The following is a 19,388-nucleotide window of genomic DNA, read 5'->3' as shown; positions in this document are numbered from 1 at the left end:
ACCAGCGTCCCAGGTTCGATTTGCGGCTTTGGTCACTGTCTGTGCGGAGTCTGCATGTTCTCCCTCTGTGTGGGTTTCCTCCGGGTGCTGCGGTTTCCTCCACAAGACCCGAAAGATGTACTGTGAGGTAATTTGGACATTCTGAATTCTACTGTGCATCCGAACAGGTACCGGAATGTGGCGACTCGGGGATTTTCACAGTAACTTCATTGCAGTGTTAAATGTAAGCCTACTTGTGACAATAAAGATTATTAAAAATTATTAATTCATACATTTTGCTGCATTTTTCTCCATCTGCCAAATTTTTGTGCACTCATTTAACCTATCAATATCTCTTTCCAGGCTCTACCCTCCTCACAACTTGCTCTCTTATCTATCTCTTGTATTGTCAGAACAATTGGCTACAGTTCCCTTAGGGACTGGCGGTCCATTTATCTAACTCATTAATAGAGATGGTACGTAGTTGAGGCCCCAGCACTGATTTCTGTGGCACTCCACCGGTTACTGTTTGCCAACCTGAGAATGACTAATTTATCCTAGCTCTGTTTCAGTTAGAAGTTGAGGCTCTACCATGCTAAAATATCATCCCCAACACCATGAGCTCTTATCTTTTACAGTAACCTTTTATATGGCACTTCATTTAATGCCTTTTGGAAATCCAAATATACTACATCTGCTAGTGGCCCTTCATCCACCTTGCTTGTTACATCCTCAAAGAATTCTGATAAATTTGTCAAGCATGAGTTCCCTTTCTCAAAACCATGTTGATTTTGCCTGATTATATTATGCTTGTCTAAAAGACCTGTTACCACCTCCTTTATAATGGATTCTACCATTTTTCGAATGACAGATGTTAGGCTGGCTCCCCTACCGTTTCTGGTCTCTGTCTCCCTCTCTTGAATGATAAATTATTATTTTCTTCCAATATGATCATTTCAAACACTACATCTGCACTTGTTTCTTTTCGTTTTTTTGCATATTAATGTATCTTCCCTGTTGCCTTCACTGACTGAAAACAAATAAGGCTTTAACAATGGGTGGTGGGTATTTGTGGGAAATTGTTACTTTCACATGAGTAAATCAAAATCCAGGAATGATAAAATTGTAAGCTGGTTTAGGGTGAGAATACAGAGGTATTAAAATTCTGGTTGGGTTTTACAGTCATGCATGTGGAATAATAATGTCATGCTAAAAAGGCTTGTTTCCTTGTTTCAAGCAGTGTATGTTTCTGCTTGAATTTGCATCTATCAGCCAATCTATTTTTGGTAGAACACCATTTTGAATGACAGACAGCAAAGCCGAAGTTGCAAGTGACTACAGATTGAAGCAATTTGGCAAATAATGTGGAGTCTTAGAATGATAGGAGATCTGAGTAATTTGCCCTGAGAAGGATGCCAATGCCATCTAATTTCCTGGAAAAGGAGAAAGGACTTGACCATTGGTGTCATGCAGTGAAGATGCCAGACAGGAGGCTGACATAAAACAATATTTGTCGTAGGAACAAGAGTGGGTATTCAGCCCCTCGAGCTTGTCCCCCCATTTAATGAGATCATGGCTGATTTGTGGCCTCACTCTATATATCTGCCTTCAACCCGTATCCCTTAACATCTTTGCTGAACAAAATTCTATCCATCTCAGATTGAAAATTAACAACTGTTCAAGCTTCAACTGCTGTTTGTGGGAGAGAGTTTCAAACCTCTACCACCCTTTGAGTGAAGAAGTTCTTCCTAACATCTCTCTTGAATGGTCTATCCCTAATTTTTAGACTATGCCTCCTAGTTTTAGAATATCCAACCAGAGGAAATAATAATAATGTGAATACTTCAATCAGATCATCCCTTAACCTTCTAAATTCTAGCGAAAACAGGTCTAATCTGTGTCATCGTTGCTTGTGACTTAACCCCTGTAATCCGGGGACCATTTTTGTAAATCTCGGTGGAACTCCCTCCATGGCCAAAATATCAGACCTCTCAGCTGTGGTGCCCAGAACTGCTCACAGTACTCCCAAGAAGGGTCGAACCAGGGTTTTGTATAGCTGCAGCATAACTTCTGTGAGTTTAAGCTGCAGTCCCCTAGATATAAAGGCTCGCATTCCAATTGCATTTTTAAAAATTAATTTTTGCACTTGTTTGTGGCATTTTAAAGATGTATGCACCTGAACCCCCAAGACTCTGGAAATTCACCTATTCCCATTTAGAAAGTGCCCTGCTCTATCCTTTTTTAGTTCAAAATAGATAACTTCACACTTGCTTACATCGAATCCCATCTGCCACAATTTTGCCCATCAGCTCGTCTGTCAATATCTCCTTGAGATTTTATGCTATCATCCACAATGCCACCCAACTTCGTATCATCAGCAAATTTGGATATGTGACTTACTCTGCCATCGTCCAAGTCATTAATGGTCAGAATCCTGTCATTTCCTCCATGGCAAAAAAAAATTGAAAGATTATACAGGCAAAATTTGATTATTCTTCAATTTGGCTTGTTTTCTTCTCAGTGATTTTTAAGGTGGCTATTAAAACTGAACTATAACAACTTAAATTTATGTCATGTCTTGAATGTTCAGGGAGGAAATTCCAGAATTTGGGGTGCAAATGACTGAAGGCACAGCTAAATATTTGGTCAGTGAGAGAAGTATTAATTCAAAGAGGTCAGTATTGAGGGACCCAGAGTTCTTGCATGATGTTGGGTCTTGAGAAGGTTGGAGAGATGTGTGTGAAGAGTGGTGTGGCATGTGTGAGGCTCTGGAGGGATTTTGATACGACGGTATGAAGTTTAAAATGGAGGCATTGCCAGACTAGGCGTCAGTATACGTCAGATAACACTGAGTTGACGGGTGAGAAAACCTGGTTTGGGTTAGGATATGGCAACAGCATTTTGGAGAAGCTTAAGTTTATGGATGAAGGATGGGTCGCTGGGAAGCCATCCAGGAAAGCATTGAATGAGTTGAATATGAGGTGGCAAATGTATGCATGAAGATTTCAGCAGCATACGCGCTGAGTTGGACTGTGTGTACAAGGCCTGGTCGGAAGCTCAGATAAGGCAGGTAGACTGTTCAAGTTGATGGGTTTTAAATGGAGTTGTGGGCATTTTCTTCAAAAACATTTTTAAAAATTCTTTAACTTGTTGTGGGCATCGGTGTCTCGGCCAGCATGTATTGCCCAATCCTCATTGCCCTTGAGGTGGTGGTGTGATTCCAAGTCGAGATAGTGTGTGGCTTGGAGAGGAAGTTGCAGGTGATGAAGTTCCCTTGCAGGTGATGTCCTTCTCATGCAAGATGGACAGGTTGTGAGTTTGGAAGGTGTTGCTGAAAGAACCTTGGGGGAGTTGAGAAGTGCTCAATAGGTTTCTCCAGGATTGCGATGCAAAGATCTGAGGCTGATTGTTATCAATACTGTGCGCATATGTATCGAAATCAAGTGCCTTGAATCAGTGATATTTTAATATTTATATACTGCTGTATATTATATTGTTAAAGATTATGTGTCTGTCCATGTTTCTGGATGCATAAGGCTCAGCCTGGAGCAGAAAACATAACGGAACTGTATATTAGTGATTTTACAGTAGCGTGCTTACAATTTCTGCACTGTTCAAATTTTAATAATTGGCCACTGGCACCATATGGTTTTAGCCTATTATTACAGAGCAGAACCTTTGCAATGGGGTTGCCTGAGTGAGAAAAATTCATGAGGTGTTCTTAACATAAATGGCTAAAACGATGTCTAACTGTATTTTACATTCAAAGTATGTGATTGCAGTGTCCTCTGGTTCCCATTAGTTACGTTCCCATAGTTAAGTCGTCTTTGACATTCACCAACTATTCTCTTGGCCAAAGTTCTAGAATGAATTTTGCCTTGGTGGAGTTAGCCCCAACTCAAATAATTGTTTTTTCAAATATATTTTTATGAGAGTATTAAAATTTTTTCAAGTAATGCAAGAATTCCTCAAGTGGCACAGTGCAGCATGAAATTTTTCTATTTGTGACTGCAGAAAATGACAGGAGGACACAAATGTAGCTGGTTCAGCTGATGAACGTTACGCCCAGTGCCACCATTTATACAAAAACAAATTGAATGGACAAGTCATAGAATGGAGAAAAGAGGATAACGGCATGATAACATGGAAAAATTGTGCACACAATTTGCATACAGCATGTTAAAGACAGTGTTACGTTGCTTACGGAAAACCTTGTGGAAGCAAGTCTGACATAACGCAAACTATATTTGTCATAAGCTATGTCAACTTTTTCCTTCTGAAGGAAAGGAAAAGTCTTGTTTCTTTTAATAGTATGGTGTACTCCCCACACATTCCAGGAGCAAAGTTTCAAAGTGGCGACTGCCATTGCTTATTCAGCCAAAGAGAGTATAGGATATTGACACAAAGATGAAAAAGGCTTACAACCCAGAGAGTTCTCGTGTCCCCGTTCGGGCATGCACCAAAACATACCTCCATCATCTTCATCTAGACCAGAGGTGCCATTGACACATTATAAAAGTATTTTTTCTAGAATATGTGACCTGCCTGTACCCTTGCAGGAACCAGATAACGATTCTTTAAACCCAAATTTGAAAAAAGTGCAAAAAATATTCAAAAATATCCTGAATTTACACTGAACTGCTGTGTTTTACTCCAAACTTTTGACTTCCACGGAGTTCACAAAGGCCATGGCTTTAGCCGGTTTGTTGAATGTCTTTACAGAGTTGTTGGATATCACCCGAAGTGTGGTAAGATGTAGCAGAGCTTACAAAATATCCTTCAGCCATTTTCTAATCGAAACCCTTGCGCCTCTGTTGTATCGCTGCCGAAAAGTCCTGGAAGAAAGAGACCGTTGCTCCATTGCAGACAAAGCCCCATCACGTCAAGCTGCCTCCAGTACTCTTTGGTGCTCCTCGTAGAAATGAAAAAGCATAATTATGGGCAAGGGATGCTGGTTGCCCTCCGATCCAGACACAGTGTGCCCGTGATAACTTAATACACCCAGTTTTCATATGCAGAATAAGAAAACATGATACCCAACTGTCAAAGAACTTAACAGGGAGCTTACCATCTGCTCCTACTGATAAGAACATAAGAGAACATAAGAACTAGGAGCAGGAGTAGGCTATCTGGCCCCTCGAGCCTGCTCCGCCATTCAATGAGATCATGGCTGATCTTTTGTGGACTCAGCTCCACTTTCCGGCCTGAACACCATAACCCTTAATCCCTTTATTCTACAAAAAGCTATCTATCTTTACCTTAAAAACATTTAATGAAGGAGCCTCAACTGCTTCACTGGGCAAGGAATTCCATAGATTCACAACCTTTTGGGTGAAGAAGTTCCTCCTAAACTCAGTCCTAAATCTACTTCCCCTTATTTTGAGGCTATGCCCCCTAGTTCTGCTTTCACCCGCCAGTGGAAACAACCTGCCTGCATCTATCCTATCCCCTTCATAATTTTAAATGTTTCTATAAGATCCCCCCCTCATCCTTCTAAATTCCAACGAGTACAGTCCCAGTCTTCTCAACCTCTCCTCATAATCCAACCCCTTCAGCTCTGGGATTAACCGAGTGAATCTCCTCTGCACACCCTCCAGTGCCAGTATGTCCTTTCTCAAGTAAGGAGACCAAAACTGAACACAATACTCCAGGTGTGGCCTACTAACACCGTATACAATTGCAACATAACCTCCCTAGTCTTAAACTCCATCCCTCTAGCAATGAAGGACAAAATTCCATTTGCCTTCTTAATCACCTGTTGCACCTGTAAACCAACTTTCTGTGACTCATGCACTAGCACACCCAGGTCTCTCTGCACAGCGGCATGTTTTAATATTTTATTGTTTAAATAATAATCCCGTTTGCTGTTATTCCTACCAAAATGGATAACCTCACATTTGTCAACATTGTATTCCATCTGCTAGACCCTAGCCCATTCACTTAACCTATCCAACTCCCTCTGCAGACTTCCAGTATCCTCTGCACTTTTCGCTTTACCACTCATCTTAGTGTCATCTGCAAACTTGGACTCATTGCCCTTGGTCCCCAACTCCAAATCATCTATGTAAATTGTGAACAATTGTGGGCCCAACACGGATCCCTGAGGGACACCACTAGCTATTGATTGCCAACCAGAGAAACACCCATTAATCCCCACTCTTTGCTTTCTATTCATTAACCAATCCTCTATCCATGCTACTACTTTATCCTTAATGCCATGCTTCTTTATCTTATGCAGCAACCTTTTGTGTGGCACCTTGTCAAAGGCTTTCTGGAAATCCAGATATACCACATCCATTGGCTCCCCATTATCTACTGCACTGGTAATGTCCTCAAAAAATTCCACTAAATTAGTTAGGCACCACCTGCCCTTTATGAACCCATACTGCGTCTGCCCAATGGGACAATTTCTATCCAGATACCTCGCTATTTCTTCCTTGATGATAGATTCCAGCATCTTCCCTACTACCGAAGTTAAGCTCACTGGCCTATAATTTCCTGCTCTCTGCCTACCTCCTTTTTTAAACAGTGGTGTCACGTTTGCTAATTTCCAATCCACCGGGACCACCCCAGAGTCTAGTGAATTTTGGTAAATCATCATTAGTGCATCTGCAATTTCCCTAGCCATCTCTTTTAGCACTCTGGGATGCATTCCATCAGCACCAGGAGACTTGTCTACCTTTAGCCCATTAGCTTGCCCATCACTACCTCCTTAGTGATAACAATCCTCTCAAGGTCCTCACCTGTCATAGCCTCATTTCTATCAGTCGCTGGCATGTTATTTGTGTCTTCCACTGTGAAGACCGACCCAAAAAATCTGTTTAGTTCCTCAGCCACTTCTTCATCTCCCATTATTAAAACTCCCTTCTCATCCTCTAAAGGACCAATATTTACCGTAGCCACTCTTTTTTTATTTTATATATTTGTAAAAACTTTTACTGTCTTTTTATATTCTGAGCAAGTTTACTCATACTCTATCTTACTCTTCTTTATAGCTTTTTTAGTAGCTTTCTGTCGCCCCCTAAAGATTTCCCAGTCATCTAGTCTCCCACCAATCTTTGCCACTTTATATGCTTTTTCCTTCAATTTGATACTATCCCTTATTTCCTTAGATATCCATGGTCGATTTTCCCTCTTTCTACCGTCCTTCGTTTTTGTTGGTATAAACCTTTGCTGAGCACTGTGAAAAATCGCTTGGAAGGTTCTCCACTGTTCCTCAACTGTTCCACCATAAAATTTTTGCTCCCAGTCTACCGTAGCTAGTTCTTCTCTCATCCCATTGTAATCTCCTTTGTTTAAACACAAAACACTAGTATTTGATTTTACTTTCTCACCCTCCATCTGTATTTTAAATTCCACCATATTGTGATCGCTCCTTCCGAGAGGATCCCTAACTATGAGATCATGAATCAATCCTGTCTCATTACACAGGACAAGATCTAGGACCGCTTGTTCCCTCGTAGGTTCCATTACATACTGTTCTAGGAAACTATCGCGGATACATTCTATAAACTCCTCCTCAAGGTTGCCTTGACCGACCTGGTTAAACCAATCGACATGTAGATTAAAATCCCCCATGATAACTGCTGTACCATTTCTACATGCATCAGTTATTTCTTTGTTTATTGCCTGCCCCACCATAACGTTACTATTTGGTGGCCGATAGACTACTCCTATCAGTGACTTTTTTGCCTTACTATTCCTGAATTCCACTCAAATGGATTCAACCTTATCCTCCATAGTACCGATGTCATCCCTTACTATTGCCCGGATGTCATCCTTAAATAACAGAGCAACACCACCTCCCTTACCATCCACTCTGTCCTTCCGAATAGTTTGATACCCTCGGATATTTAACTCCCAGTCGTGACCATCCTTTAACCATGTTTCAGTAATAGCCACTAAATCATAGTCATTCATGATGGTTTGTGCCATCAACTCATTTACTTTATTCCGACTACTACGAGCATTCAGGTAAAGTACACTTATGTTGGGTTTTTTTTTGCCTCTGTTTTGAATCTTAGCATCTCCAGTTTTATTCCTTTTAATATTACTGGGCCAATTTACTCAGTCACTGTACCTTGTACTGTCGCCCTTTTTGATTTTTGACTTTGGCTTCTCTGCCTTGCACTTTTCCCCTTACTTCCTTTTGCTTCTGTCCCTGTTTTACTACCTTCCAACTTCCTGCATCGGTTCCCATCCCCCTGCCACATTAGTTTAAACCCTCCCCAACAGCTCTAGCAAACACCCCCCCTAGGACATCGGTTCCAGTCCTGCCCAGGTGCAGACCGCCCGGTTTGTACTCGTCCCACCTCCCCCAGAACCGGTCCCAATGCCCCAGGGATTTGAATCCCTCCCTCTTGCACCATCTCTCGAGCCACGCATTCATCCTATCTATCCTGACATTCCTACTCTGACTAGCTTGTGGCATTGGTAGCAATCCTTAGATTACTACCTTTAAAAAAAAATAAATTTAGAGTACCCAATTATTTTTATTAATTTTTTAATTTTTTAATTTTTAAAAAATTTTCCAATTAAGGGGCAATTTAGCGTGGCCAATCCACCTAACCTGCACATCTTTGGGTTGTGGGGGCGAAACCCACGCAGACACGGGGAGAACGTGCAAACTCCACACAGACAGTGACCCAGGGCCGGGATTCGAACCCGGGTCCTCAGCGCCGTAGGCAGCAATGCTAACCACTGTGCCACCGTGCTGCCCCGAGATTACTACCTTTGAGGTCCTACTTTTTAGTTTAACTCCTAACTCCCTGAATTCCGCTTGTAGGACCTCATCCCATTTTTTACCTATATCGTTGGTGCCTTTGTGCACCACGACAGCTGGCTGTTCACCCTCGGAAAAAAACGGACAACCCGGACTTTTCTTCTACGGCCACAGTTTTCCAGATCGTCCAGGAATTTTGACATATCGTAGCTGCCTTTCTAAGGACTGTAAGCGGGCCTCAAACAAGTAGGTTGTATTTACGATGGTAAGGTTTCTCCCGTCAGCTTCATTATGCCTTTTACGAGTATTCTGCCATTCTGTAGCATGAGCATTGATATTCTGCACTAATAATTCAAATTTTTTTGTCAATAATCTGAATAATATTAACAGTCATGAGCTGTAATGCCTTTAAGAGTGCTGCACTGACAGCCTGTTCAAGAATTAAGCTGTCATGTTGAGGAGTTGGCTCCACCCCAGATGCTTCCAACTGCTCTCTTTTCTTGACATCTTTCTTTGGATTTCTCAGCATTTTCTCACCAAAGTTTAGCCAGAAATATTACAGGGACATAATATTGAGTCCTCACTCCTGGATTAGGTAAGTATGGGCTTTGTGAGCACAATAAATAATAGGAATAAAGAATGAGTCACGCCAGAGCCCACAGAAACACAGCTATTCCCCTGATCACATCACATGACTCCCGAGCAAATGTTGTTAGTGGGGGGGGGGGGAAACTTGGTTGACAAAGAAGTTTTAAGTTTACTGTTTGTGATTTTTTTTTCATGCTTTAGGCTCCTGGGTGGAGTTACATTTGAAGAACAATGGAAATGGGAAAGATAATGGCATCAGCCGGAATGGTGGATTGGAGCATGTGCCCTCATCTTCGTCCATCCACAACGGAGACATGGAAGAAATACTTCTGGACGCTCAGCATGAATCGGGTCAGAGCAGTTCTCGGGGAAGCTCCCACTGTGATAGGTGAGGAACTGATGAGAAATGAGAGAACTGGCTACAGCATAGAAAATTGATGCTATTTTAGCATTGCATTTGGTTTTGCTCAAAATTAAACCATCTGAATGGCCAACTGCTGCAAATAGTCACATTTAAATCTTTCATTTTACTTGGGGCTCCGCTGGTTAATCCTGTTCACTCGGCTGCATGCTATTTTCTTGTGGCATCATGTGAAAAAGATAATTCATTGTGAGGTTTGTACTACCTCACGTGGATCAGAAGATGCTTGGTTGTTAAGCAGATGGCATTAATATTCTAGGTTGTGGAAGGGAAAGACTTCTCACCTGAGTTTGACAAAAACCTATCTCCACAGTTGCTACCAATTATGTCTACATTGTCAAATGCTCATCTGATCTTCAGTCTTAAGATGTGTTGCAATTATTTAAACTTGCGCATTGGGAAGCTAATACATGTCTTTGGCCCCCATCCCCCTTGCAACCAGCTACATTCTGCTCTCCAGTTATTTTCTTGGGCTGAAATGGACTGTTTGCAAGTTCAGTATCCAATTTTACTTGAGATGAGCTGCTGACCATATGTCCTTTCCATTGCAAACTACCAACTTCACCTCCTTAATCGCATAAACCTCCACCCCTTCCGTAGCCCATCGGCTCGAGAAAAGCTTCACCATGTCTTTTGTCATCTCCATACTTGACTACTCCGCTATGGTGCTTTTATCTCTGAGTTAGAAGGTTTTGGAGAACAAGTAGTTGTTTCACAGTGAAATATGAAATATTTGATTCAGTGATTGGAACAAACAGTGTATATATTTATTTATGTTCAGAAATTTGATAAATGCTGCATTAATTTCTATACTATGTGCTTGAGGATAACCATGTTGGTCATGCAGAGTGCTTTTAATATTGTGAGCACAGTCAGTGAAAGGTTGCAGGAATTAGAATACCTATGTCCAGTTCACCCTCGTTCAAAGGGCTTTATTGAGTTCATTTTGTGAGCACTCATATTTTGTGCTTCTTGGCTGCTATATGCGTTACAGTGTCGAGGTTTTGTGAAGCAAGAATTAGTCATTAGCTCCTTTACTAAAGAAGCTTTGTTTGTTGTTGCTGCCTGTTGTGGTTACGTATTTTTAGTAGTTCAAATGAATTTGTTTGAACAAATCAGAGACACCGTCAGGCTGGTTATGTTGGCTTGATCTGTGAATGCTGTCACAAATTTGTCTCACTCATGCAAAATTTCTGGACAAGAGCACAGTCTCATTTATTTCAATTGAATATTCTGTGTTCACTGAATTGCAAAATGTGAATTTTCCATTTTGCAACTTGTGAAGCACAGTCAGGACTTTTGACATTATTTTCTTACATGCATCATATTGCACTGGAGCCACTTATACAACAGCTCAGTTTATTTAGATAATACTCTTAAGGTACAGTTGTATCAATTCGGAGAAGGAGTAGATGATTCGGCCCTTCGAGCCTGTTCCTCCATTTGTGGCTGAGCTGCTTGAGAGGTGAACTCCACTTTACTAACTCCCGCCAACAATCTATCTAATTATGGAGCAGATGGGGACTGTGGGCCCATGGAGGTTAATGCACCCAGGTGAGAAGGAGTTATTAATTTTTTTGCAAGTACACAAGATCTATACCTGCATCGACTTCTTTGGAGTGGGGAAATGGATACTTCCAGGGATAGTAAGAATGGAATACTTTGTGATGATTATCTCTGACCATGCTCCACACGACCTGGATGCGAGGTTGGAAACGGTTTGTGCCCAACGCCCCACATGGAGGTTAGACATGATCCTCCTGGCTGACATGGTCTTCTGCCAGTAAACATCACAGGCCATAGACAATTATATTATTAACAACCGGAACGGGGAGGTCTCAGCTGAAGGCTGTGATCAGAGGAGAAATTATCGCCTGTAAGACAGGGAAGAGAGGGCGGCTGGCAGCAACTGATAGACTCCATTCTGGAGGTCGACAGAAGAATCTCCGAGGCCCTGACCATGGAGCTTCTGGTGGAGAGGAAAAAGCTACAAAGGGACTTCAGCCTGCTATCCACCTGGAAAGCAGTGCACCAACTCCACCAGACACGGGGGACCTTCTACGAACACGGATTCAAGACTAGCCGCCTGCTGACTCACCACTGAGAAAGAAGGCAGCCACGAGGGAAATAACGCAGGATAGCAGAGGCGGACTCGGAGCCGAACCAAAAAAGGTCAACGAAGCCTTCGAGGCCTTGTATCGGGGGCTGTACACCTCCAAGCCCCCCGACGGGGACTCTGGGATGAAATGGTTCCCCGATATATTGGACATGCCAGTCGTCAGGGAAGATAGGAGTAGGGGGCTGGAAGCACCACTCGGGCTGGGAGAGATCATGGAGTGCATCAACTCTATGCAGGCGGGAAGATGCCAGGACCCAATGGGTTCGCAGCGGACTTCTACAAAAAATTCACGACCGCACTGGCTCCCACTTGTGGGAGATGTTAGCAAACTTGCGAGCGAGGGGCACCTTGCCTCCAATGCTAACGCAAGCCACTATATCGCTGAGCCAAAGAAAGACAAAGACCAAACAGAATGCAGACCATATAGACCCATTTCGCTGCTCGATGTGGATGTGAAAATACTCGCAAAAATTCTGGCTAAGCAGTTGGAGATCTGCATACCAGAGGTAGTATCAGAGGACCAGATGGCTTCGTTAAAGGTAGACATCTAACAGCGAACATCAGACGACAGCTAAACGTGATAGTGACTCCATCCGGGGAGAGAGCACCAGAGGTGATCAACTCCCTGGACAGAGTCGAGTGGAAGTACCTCTTTGAGCGGGGAGGAGAGAGCGAGAGAAAGAGAGAAGAACCCAAGGATTCCCAAAAATGTCCTACAAAGAAGAAGAGACATGGGAGGGCCTGGCCCTACGAAACGTACAGTACTACCATTGGGCACCCACAGCAGGAACAATGATGGGAGTTACCTGGCTGTGGTTCCAGGTCATGAAGCAGATGTTTTTCAGGCGGCACGATGGCGCAATGATTAACACTGCTCCTTACGGTGCTGAGAACCTTGATTCGATCTTGGTCCCGGGTCACTGTCAGTGTGGAGTTTGCACATTCTCCCAGTATCTGCGTTTGTCTCACCCTCGCACCCCAAACTTGTGCAGGGTAGGTGGATTGGCCATTCTAAATTGCCCCTTAATTGGAAAAATGAATTGGGTACTCTAAATTTATAATCTAAAAAAATGAAGCAGATGTTTTTGAAGTTTGGGCGACTTGCTTATAAGCTTCTCAGGTCGAGTAGGTAAGCAATTTCGGACAAGGTTCTCTTGAAATCCTTTATTAATGTAGACTTTGAGACTTTTACCAGCCACCTTTGGCATTCAATCATTTACAGGTACAGACATGTTGCTGAAATTATAATTCACAGTTTACCCAGCAGTTTGAGTATGATTTGATATTCCCTGTTCTTGTCTTCAATTTTCCAGCCAGTCTCGTCCCCAGACACCTCAGATGGCTCAAGCAGTCTTTGAAGTAGAACTGCAGCGCAGTAGAGATAACAGTTCTCAGGTATGTTGAACTTGTAGGATTTGACTCCGTTGAATTAAAACAACAGCAATAAAAACTTGCATTTATACATTGCAAAATGTCACATGGGAGTATTTTCAAATGAAATTTTACACCAACTAAATTGAGATACATTAGGACAGGTGTCCAAATGCTTTAACAGGTGGGTTTTGAAGAGCAACTGAAGACAAGAGGGAGACCAAAAGATGCTGGGAAGAAATTCTGGAGCTACGTGGAGACATGGCTGCCACGTTGTCGCACTTAGGATCATGCATGTGAAAGAGGCTAGGATTGGAGGAGTGTGGTGATAACAAGTTGGGCTTGAACATACTACATCAATAGGAGGGTGTGAGGACCTGGAAGAAAGAAGTTTACATTCAGGATGGATGCTAATAGAAGTCAGAAAACACAGGAGTATGAATGAGTGGAATTTGGTCTGAGTTGAGATAGGGGCATCAGAGTTTTAGATGAGCTGAAGTTTACAGAGAATGGTAGGTGGGAGACTGATCAGGAGAGAATCTGATTGACAAATTTATTTCAGAATATTAGTGATTTATGCATAAGGTTGTTTAGACACTGATTGGAAACATAAAGACCTCCATATCAGTGCTATTTAAATATTTTTGTATCTTGCTGTTTCGCCACTTGAAAAATTTCCCAAGAATTCTACTCCCTTAAACTAAGTCATCAGGCTTCTTGATCTTGCAGATCATACTGGGTTCTTCTTCCTCCCCAACTCCCAACTCTGCCTTTTCTAATCGCAATACACAAACCTCTGCGTGGTACGATTCAACACACATTTAGCAACTCACCCAACTGGCATTCTTCCTGTGAGACAAGGCAGTGAAAAATTTGCAGACTGTTGATTACTAAAGGCACGGGCCTGTATTTTTCACACGCTGGGCTCGTGCACTCGGCCCCCGAGGCAGGCATGAAACCCACTTCCAGCTGTGATGGGCTCTGGAGCACAATTATTGGCTTGCTGCCCAATGGATATTCAGCTAGCGTGAAACACGTTAGGAAAGGCTCCGTGCTGCCGGAGAAGATGGGAAGAGGGTGGGTATGGAGAATGGGAGGATGCCGGCTGACGCTTGCTAATGCGATTCCTTGGAGCCAGGTAATACGGAGCTGTCTCAGGGAGCTACAGACCTGTTTTAAAAAACAAAAATAACATTTGCAATGGAGAAACGCTGCAGTTACTTTTTTTATTTTACTTCAGCTGTAATATTTCATCTGTCCTGGATCGAGGTTGCAGCTGAAAAGTAAAGGTCAGTCAGCCCACCTGCCAACCGTACTGTGTTCAATTAGCCTCTTGATGGACTAAATTACCAACTTGATTGTTGGCAGACACACTTCTGACTCAGGTGTTGGTGTTACTCAGGGATGTATGCCAGAAGTCTTCTTGCATGATTCCATGCACTTCTGGGTAAGATGTGTGCGCACACAAGTACGTAAAATTCTGCCCATGATACTATGCCGGATACCGTCTGTGGTGCTGTTCCATGATACTATGCCGGATACCGTCTGTGGTGCTGTTCCATGCATTTGCACTTGCATGCAGGGCAATGATGTACCAAAAATTGCAACTGTGTGTGGAATTGTACTCTTACAGAAGTCAGCTGTTTCACGGGCTGTGGATACGAGAGTAAAGATAAGTAGCTGATTCTCAAGTCAACTTCTCTGCAGACTCATTCCGAATGAATCCACTTTTGTTTTCACTCTTTGTTTGCCATGGATCAGTTTAGTGATCTGGCCTCAGTTGAATTGGGTATGCCATGATAGTGCCACTTGTGAGTTTGATGCAATTTCTGTATCAAATTGACATAAGTACATTTCATTTCTGGTTTTGATTGGTTAGAGAGTTGAAATACTGATTCGAGCCAAATCTATGTGACTTCAAATCCTTGAGTTGATCCATGAAATCGAGGACATTGTGAATGAGTCAGTGATTGTGAAGTTCCATGAAATGTTCCAAAAGACAAGTGAAATATTTTAGTAAATGAAGAAAATCAAAAGAGAATCGAAATATGACAGAACACAAAAAATCTCTCAATAGTCATTGACATTCGGTGTTGTTGCTGACTGCCAAAAATAGAAACAACTGCCCATCTTTTGTTAATCCCCCACTTTAAATCTTTTCTCACATGATCTCATGCTCCCAAGCATTTCTTCTGCGATAAGCATGTTGTTTCATTTGCCTTTTCTCCTTGTCTGTATATTTTTTTCTGTGCTTTTTGTTACATTCCACCTTTCTCACATTTCTATTGTTATGAACCTCGACCAGATCTCCAGGTTTTCAGTGAGATCAAGTTAGAGACAAAAGATGTTTTGTTTTAAGCAGACAAAATTTAAGATTTGAGCCACCTGTCCAGTGAACAAAGTCACAAGACTACATGGGTTTCGAATTCTCCTGGCCCTTTCCAGCTATCGTGATCAGGCTCTCGGCCAGAAAGGACGAGAAACTGATCATATCTCAATTGCATTCATTTTAATCTTATGGGCAAAGTTCAAGTTGAGTGGAGCAGCAGCCCGGGAGTCCCCACCCGCCCAAGCGGGAAGTCACGTGGGTGACTTTTAATACACCTCGACAAGAGTGGAGACGGTGCCATGGACACTGAGGGAGAGCATGGAGGTGAGTAGGCCTCTCCATTTATCTCCATGCAGCTCATGGTACCATGGCTGATGATCCAGTGCTGTGGGGTTTGGGGTGCTGGAGGGGGCCAGGTTGGCATTTGCCCCCGGGCTGGGGGGTGGGTGGGTTTTTGTATGTGAGGCATTCAAGCCATCTTTTAATCACCCATAACAGGACTGTCTGTCCCATCAACCTCTCCCAGGACAGAACCATGCTGTCACTTATCTCATGAAAGTCCATTTCACCCCGCGTGAGATTCTAGGCTCTGGTTTCAGTCTTGCAGTCTGCCTTCTTTTTTTATCTCTGTACTTTGTTGTTTATATTCCATTTCATGATGATGATGACAAACCTCTAGCTTGTTAGCTGGTGTATGTTCTGATAACACTTGACGGTCCCTGAACTCAGAAGTGCCTCCTCGATAGATCAGGTGGCCTGTCTGAGAGGATAATTTGTGGACTGGATGTCCTGCAGCCTTTGATATCTGAACAGTGTGCTTGTACTCTGGAGGCAGTTGCCAACAATCAACCAGTAAAGTGCAGGGGTTCACCACTGAGGACCCTCTTACGGCCAAACAGTAACTATTTGGATGAGCAGAAGACAGCTGAGCACGACCCCCAATTGTTGCTGGCAGAGGTCTAGGGTGTCCTGATCTGGGCAGGAGTGAGTGTACATAGCAAAGATTGTCAGCGCAGCTGACTCGCTGGAGGAAGTGGGGGAAGGGTGCAACACCGGCTCCCTGTTGGGCTTAAAGATACAGTGCAAGCTCTGGCAGCCCAGGTGCTTCGAATGTGATGGCATGACAGCAATAAGATGTTGGGTTTCCAAGGCTAGACCACACGTGGTTGTTTGTCCCCTCGTTGACTCTGTGAGATCTTGTGTCCCTTCGTCGTCCAGCGAGTCAGGCCACTACAAGTGCTTGGCCATTGTCATTATGCCTCAGCACTCTCAGCTGCATTACTCTCCAAGTCAAGGTCGGGAAGACTCCCTTAAAGTCAAGGGCTGCGACACGGGCCAGGCAACTTGAGTGGTGGCCAAGAGTGCCTGGCACAGTGATGAGTGGTCAGCTGTGAGGATCATGAGGCAGCATGGTGGCACAGTGGTTAGCACTGCTGCATCACATCTCTGGGTTCAATTCCGGCCTCGGGTGAGTGTTTGTGTGGTTTTGCACTTTCTCCCCTTGTCTGCGTGGGTTTCCTCCTAAAGTCCAAAGATGTGCAGGTGATGTGGATTGGCCCTTCGTGTCCAAAAGGTTAGGTGGGGTTACGGGGGTAGTGTGGCGGCATGTGCTCACGTAGGGTGATCTTTCCAAGGGCCGGTGCAGACTCGATGGGACGAATGGCCTCCTTCTGCACTGTAAATTCTATGATAAGGGGTTGTGGGGAGGGTTGGGGGATTTGATGGTCATGGGATGGAAGGTTTAATTGTCAGCCTTTCGCTCTCTCTCAATCCTTCCAAATACAGGATGAATGTTGGAATAGGTCCTGCTGAAATTGCTGTTGTCTTGATAGTCGCAGCCGAGGCAAGCAGACGTCACTAAGGGCATCAAGGCCAGTGCAAGCTGCAGCCTGCACCAGGGGTGGCAGGTGGGATTGATGCCTTGAGGAGAGAGGTGGTAACTTGCCCTTGCAGCGCCTCAGAGGTCATTCAGCATCTTCCCACATTGGACGTCGATTCTCCTTGCCATACTGCTGCCACTAACTACAGCTTCCCAGGCAGCATTTGTCACCATGCTGTTGGATCTCTTGCCTGCTCGAGGGTACAGGGTGCCTGCCTCTACTCCACGGTGTCCAGAAGCCTGGCAAGGTCTGCATCCAGAAATAAAGGAACATGTCTCTGTGCTGCCATCCTCCTGGCTTGGCTGGGAGTGAGTGCTGAGGGACCATTTAAAAGCTACTCCCTTTGTTAGCAATCACACGCCTGGGGACTCCAGCTCGATGCATTTCACATCGGGATTCATTTTTTGGTCTGTGTTGGTGAATTGTGATCAGGATTGCACCCATACATATGGTGGAAGTCACCTGACGACTCCCAACCAAAATGTCACTCAGTCATTTTTCAGGTGAATAGCGTCCAAAACCTCTGGGTTTCCTGAAGCAGCTCCAACCTGACAGTCTCAACGACTACACACCTCCCAGGGTTTCACACTCATCATGCAACTGCGTTCACATTTGAATTTTCAAGTCAGCACTCCAGCCTCTACTTGTGCAATACCAGCTCTTTAAATGCTGACTGGCTTCTTTGGGCTGGCACTGCCCCTGGATTTCACCCATCTCCCAAGCTTCAACATGCTATAAATGGCCCCCAGGACTACTTCTGAGCACTCGCCATGTCCAACATTGGGCAAGTGACCTTTCACCATCTGAGCTCCCTCGGACTTCGCCTGAGCCGAAACTGCACAGAGCCATTAAATGGCTTCTGGGACTTGTCCAAAGTCCAAACTACACAAAACTAGCAACTGCATTACTCTGCTGCCTGGAGCCTGCTGACAGTAGTACCTCTTCCCTTGCTGCAAAACATTCATTCCCGCAACAAACACAGATAATTTAAATCCGATAAAAGAAAATTACTGCAGATGCTGGAATATTTGACAAAGAGTCATCGGACTCGAAACGTTAGCTCTTTTCTCCCCCTACAGATGCTTCCAGACTTGCTGAGATTTTCCAGCATTTTCTCTTTAACAATTTAAACCCGATAAATCTCTTAAGCTCTACCCATCTCCGTGATGATGGAATCTTGCATGGCGCATTGAATGCTTTTCACTTTATTACAGCTTGTACTCCCAAAAACAAAACTATTCTCGACTGCATTTATTTTCCAGCAGGCGAAATCCCTCATCTGTAGTTCGTAAGCTAAGTGAGTCCTCCTGCTATTAATCTCATAAGTCAACATGGTTCAAAACTTTTAAGTGCACAAGACTTCAAACTGCTCTAGTTGCATTTAACCTATTTTCTACAGGCAACTTTAATACAATTACTATGAACCGTGAGCATTTGTAACACTTCCTATCCAAGTCTTGCATTCTTTTTTTTAAACAAACATTTTTATTGAGGTAATTTAGGCATATAGAAAAAGTGACATTGTACAGTACAAAAAAAAAGAAGTCAAGACACAAATTACAAATTAAACTGTGCAAACCACGGCTCTGTTCACGCACGGACCTGCCTCAATATCCCCCTACTGCACTCTACTTTACCCCCCCCCCCCCCCCCCGCTTACTCCTCTGCGAAGAAGTCAATAAATGGCTACCACCTTCGGGAGAACCCTAGTAGCGAACCTCTCAAGGCGAACTTGATTTCCTCTCGGCCAAGAAAGCTCGCCATGTCCGATAGCCATATGTCAGCCCTCGGGGGCTTTGAGTCCCTCCATGCTAACGGAGGCTACCAGGGAAGCAAAGGCCAGAACATTGGCCTCTCTCTCTTCCTGGACTCCCGGGTCCTCCAAAACCCCAAAGATTGCCACCTCCGGGCTCATTACCACCCCAATACCCAGGACATGACATCTGCGAATCCCTGCCAATACCCCCTGAGTTTGGGGC

The 19,388-nt window shown here is 43.7% G+C and overlaps 1 protein-coding gene across 1 annotated transcript in view; it reads left to right on the top strand.

Annotated features, from left to right (window-relative positions):
- LOC119957438 (BCL2/adenovirus E1B 19 kDa protein-interacting protein 3-like) overlaps positions 1-19,388 on the top strand; it is a 49,048-nt gene that overhangs the window by 10,504 nt on the left and 19,156 nt on the right. The window contains exons 2-3 of the mRNA XM_038785510.1: positions 9,491-9,677; positions 13,143-13,224. Coding sequence (XP_038641438.1) covers positions 9,491-9,677; positions 13,143-13,224 — 269 coding nt within the window. The remainder of the gene's footprint in view (positions 1-9,490; positions 9,678-13,142; positions 13,225-19,388) is intronic.

The sequence above is a fragment of the Scyliorhinus canicula genome, chromosome 26, assembly GCF_902713615.1.
Source record: "Scyliorhinus canicula chromosome 26, sScyCan1.1, whole genome shotgun sequence".
In the NCBI taxonomy this organism is placed as follows: Eukaryota; Metazoa; Chordata; class Chondrichthyes; order Carcharhiniformes; family Scyliorhinidae; genus Scyliorhinus; species Scyliorhinus canicula.
Note: the sequence above shows the minus strand (reverse complement) of the source record. Positions and strands in the feature narration are given on the sequence as shown.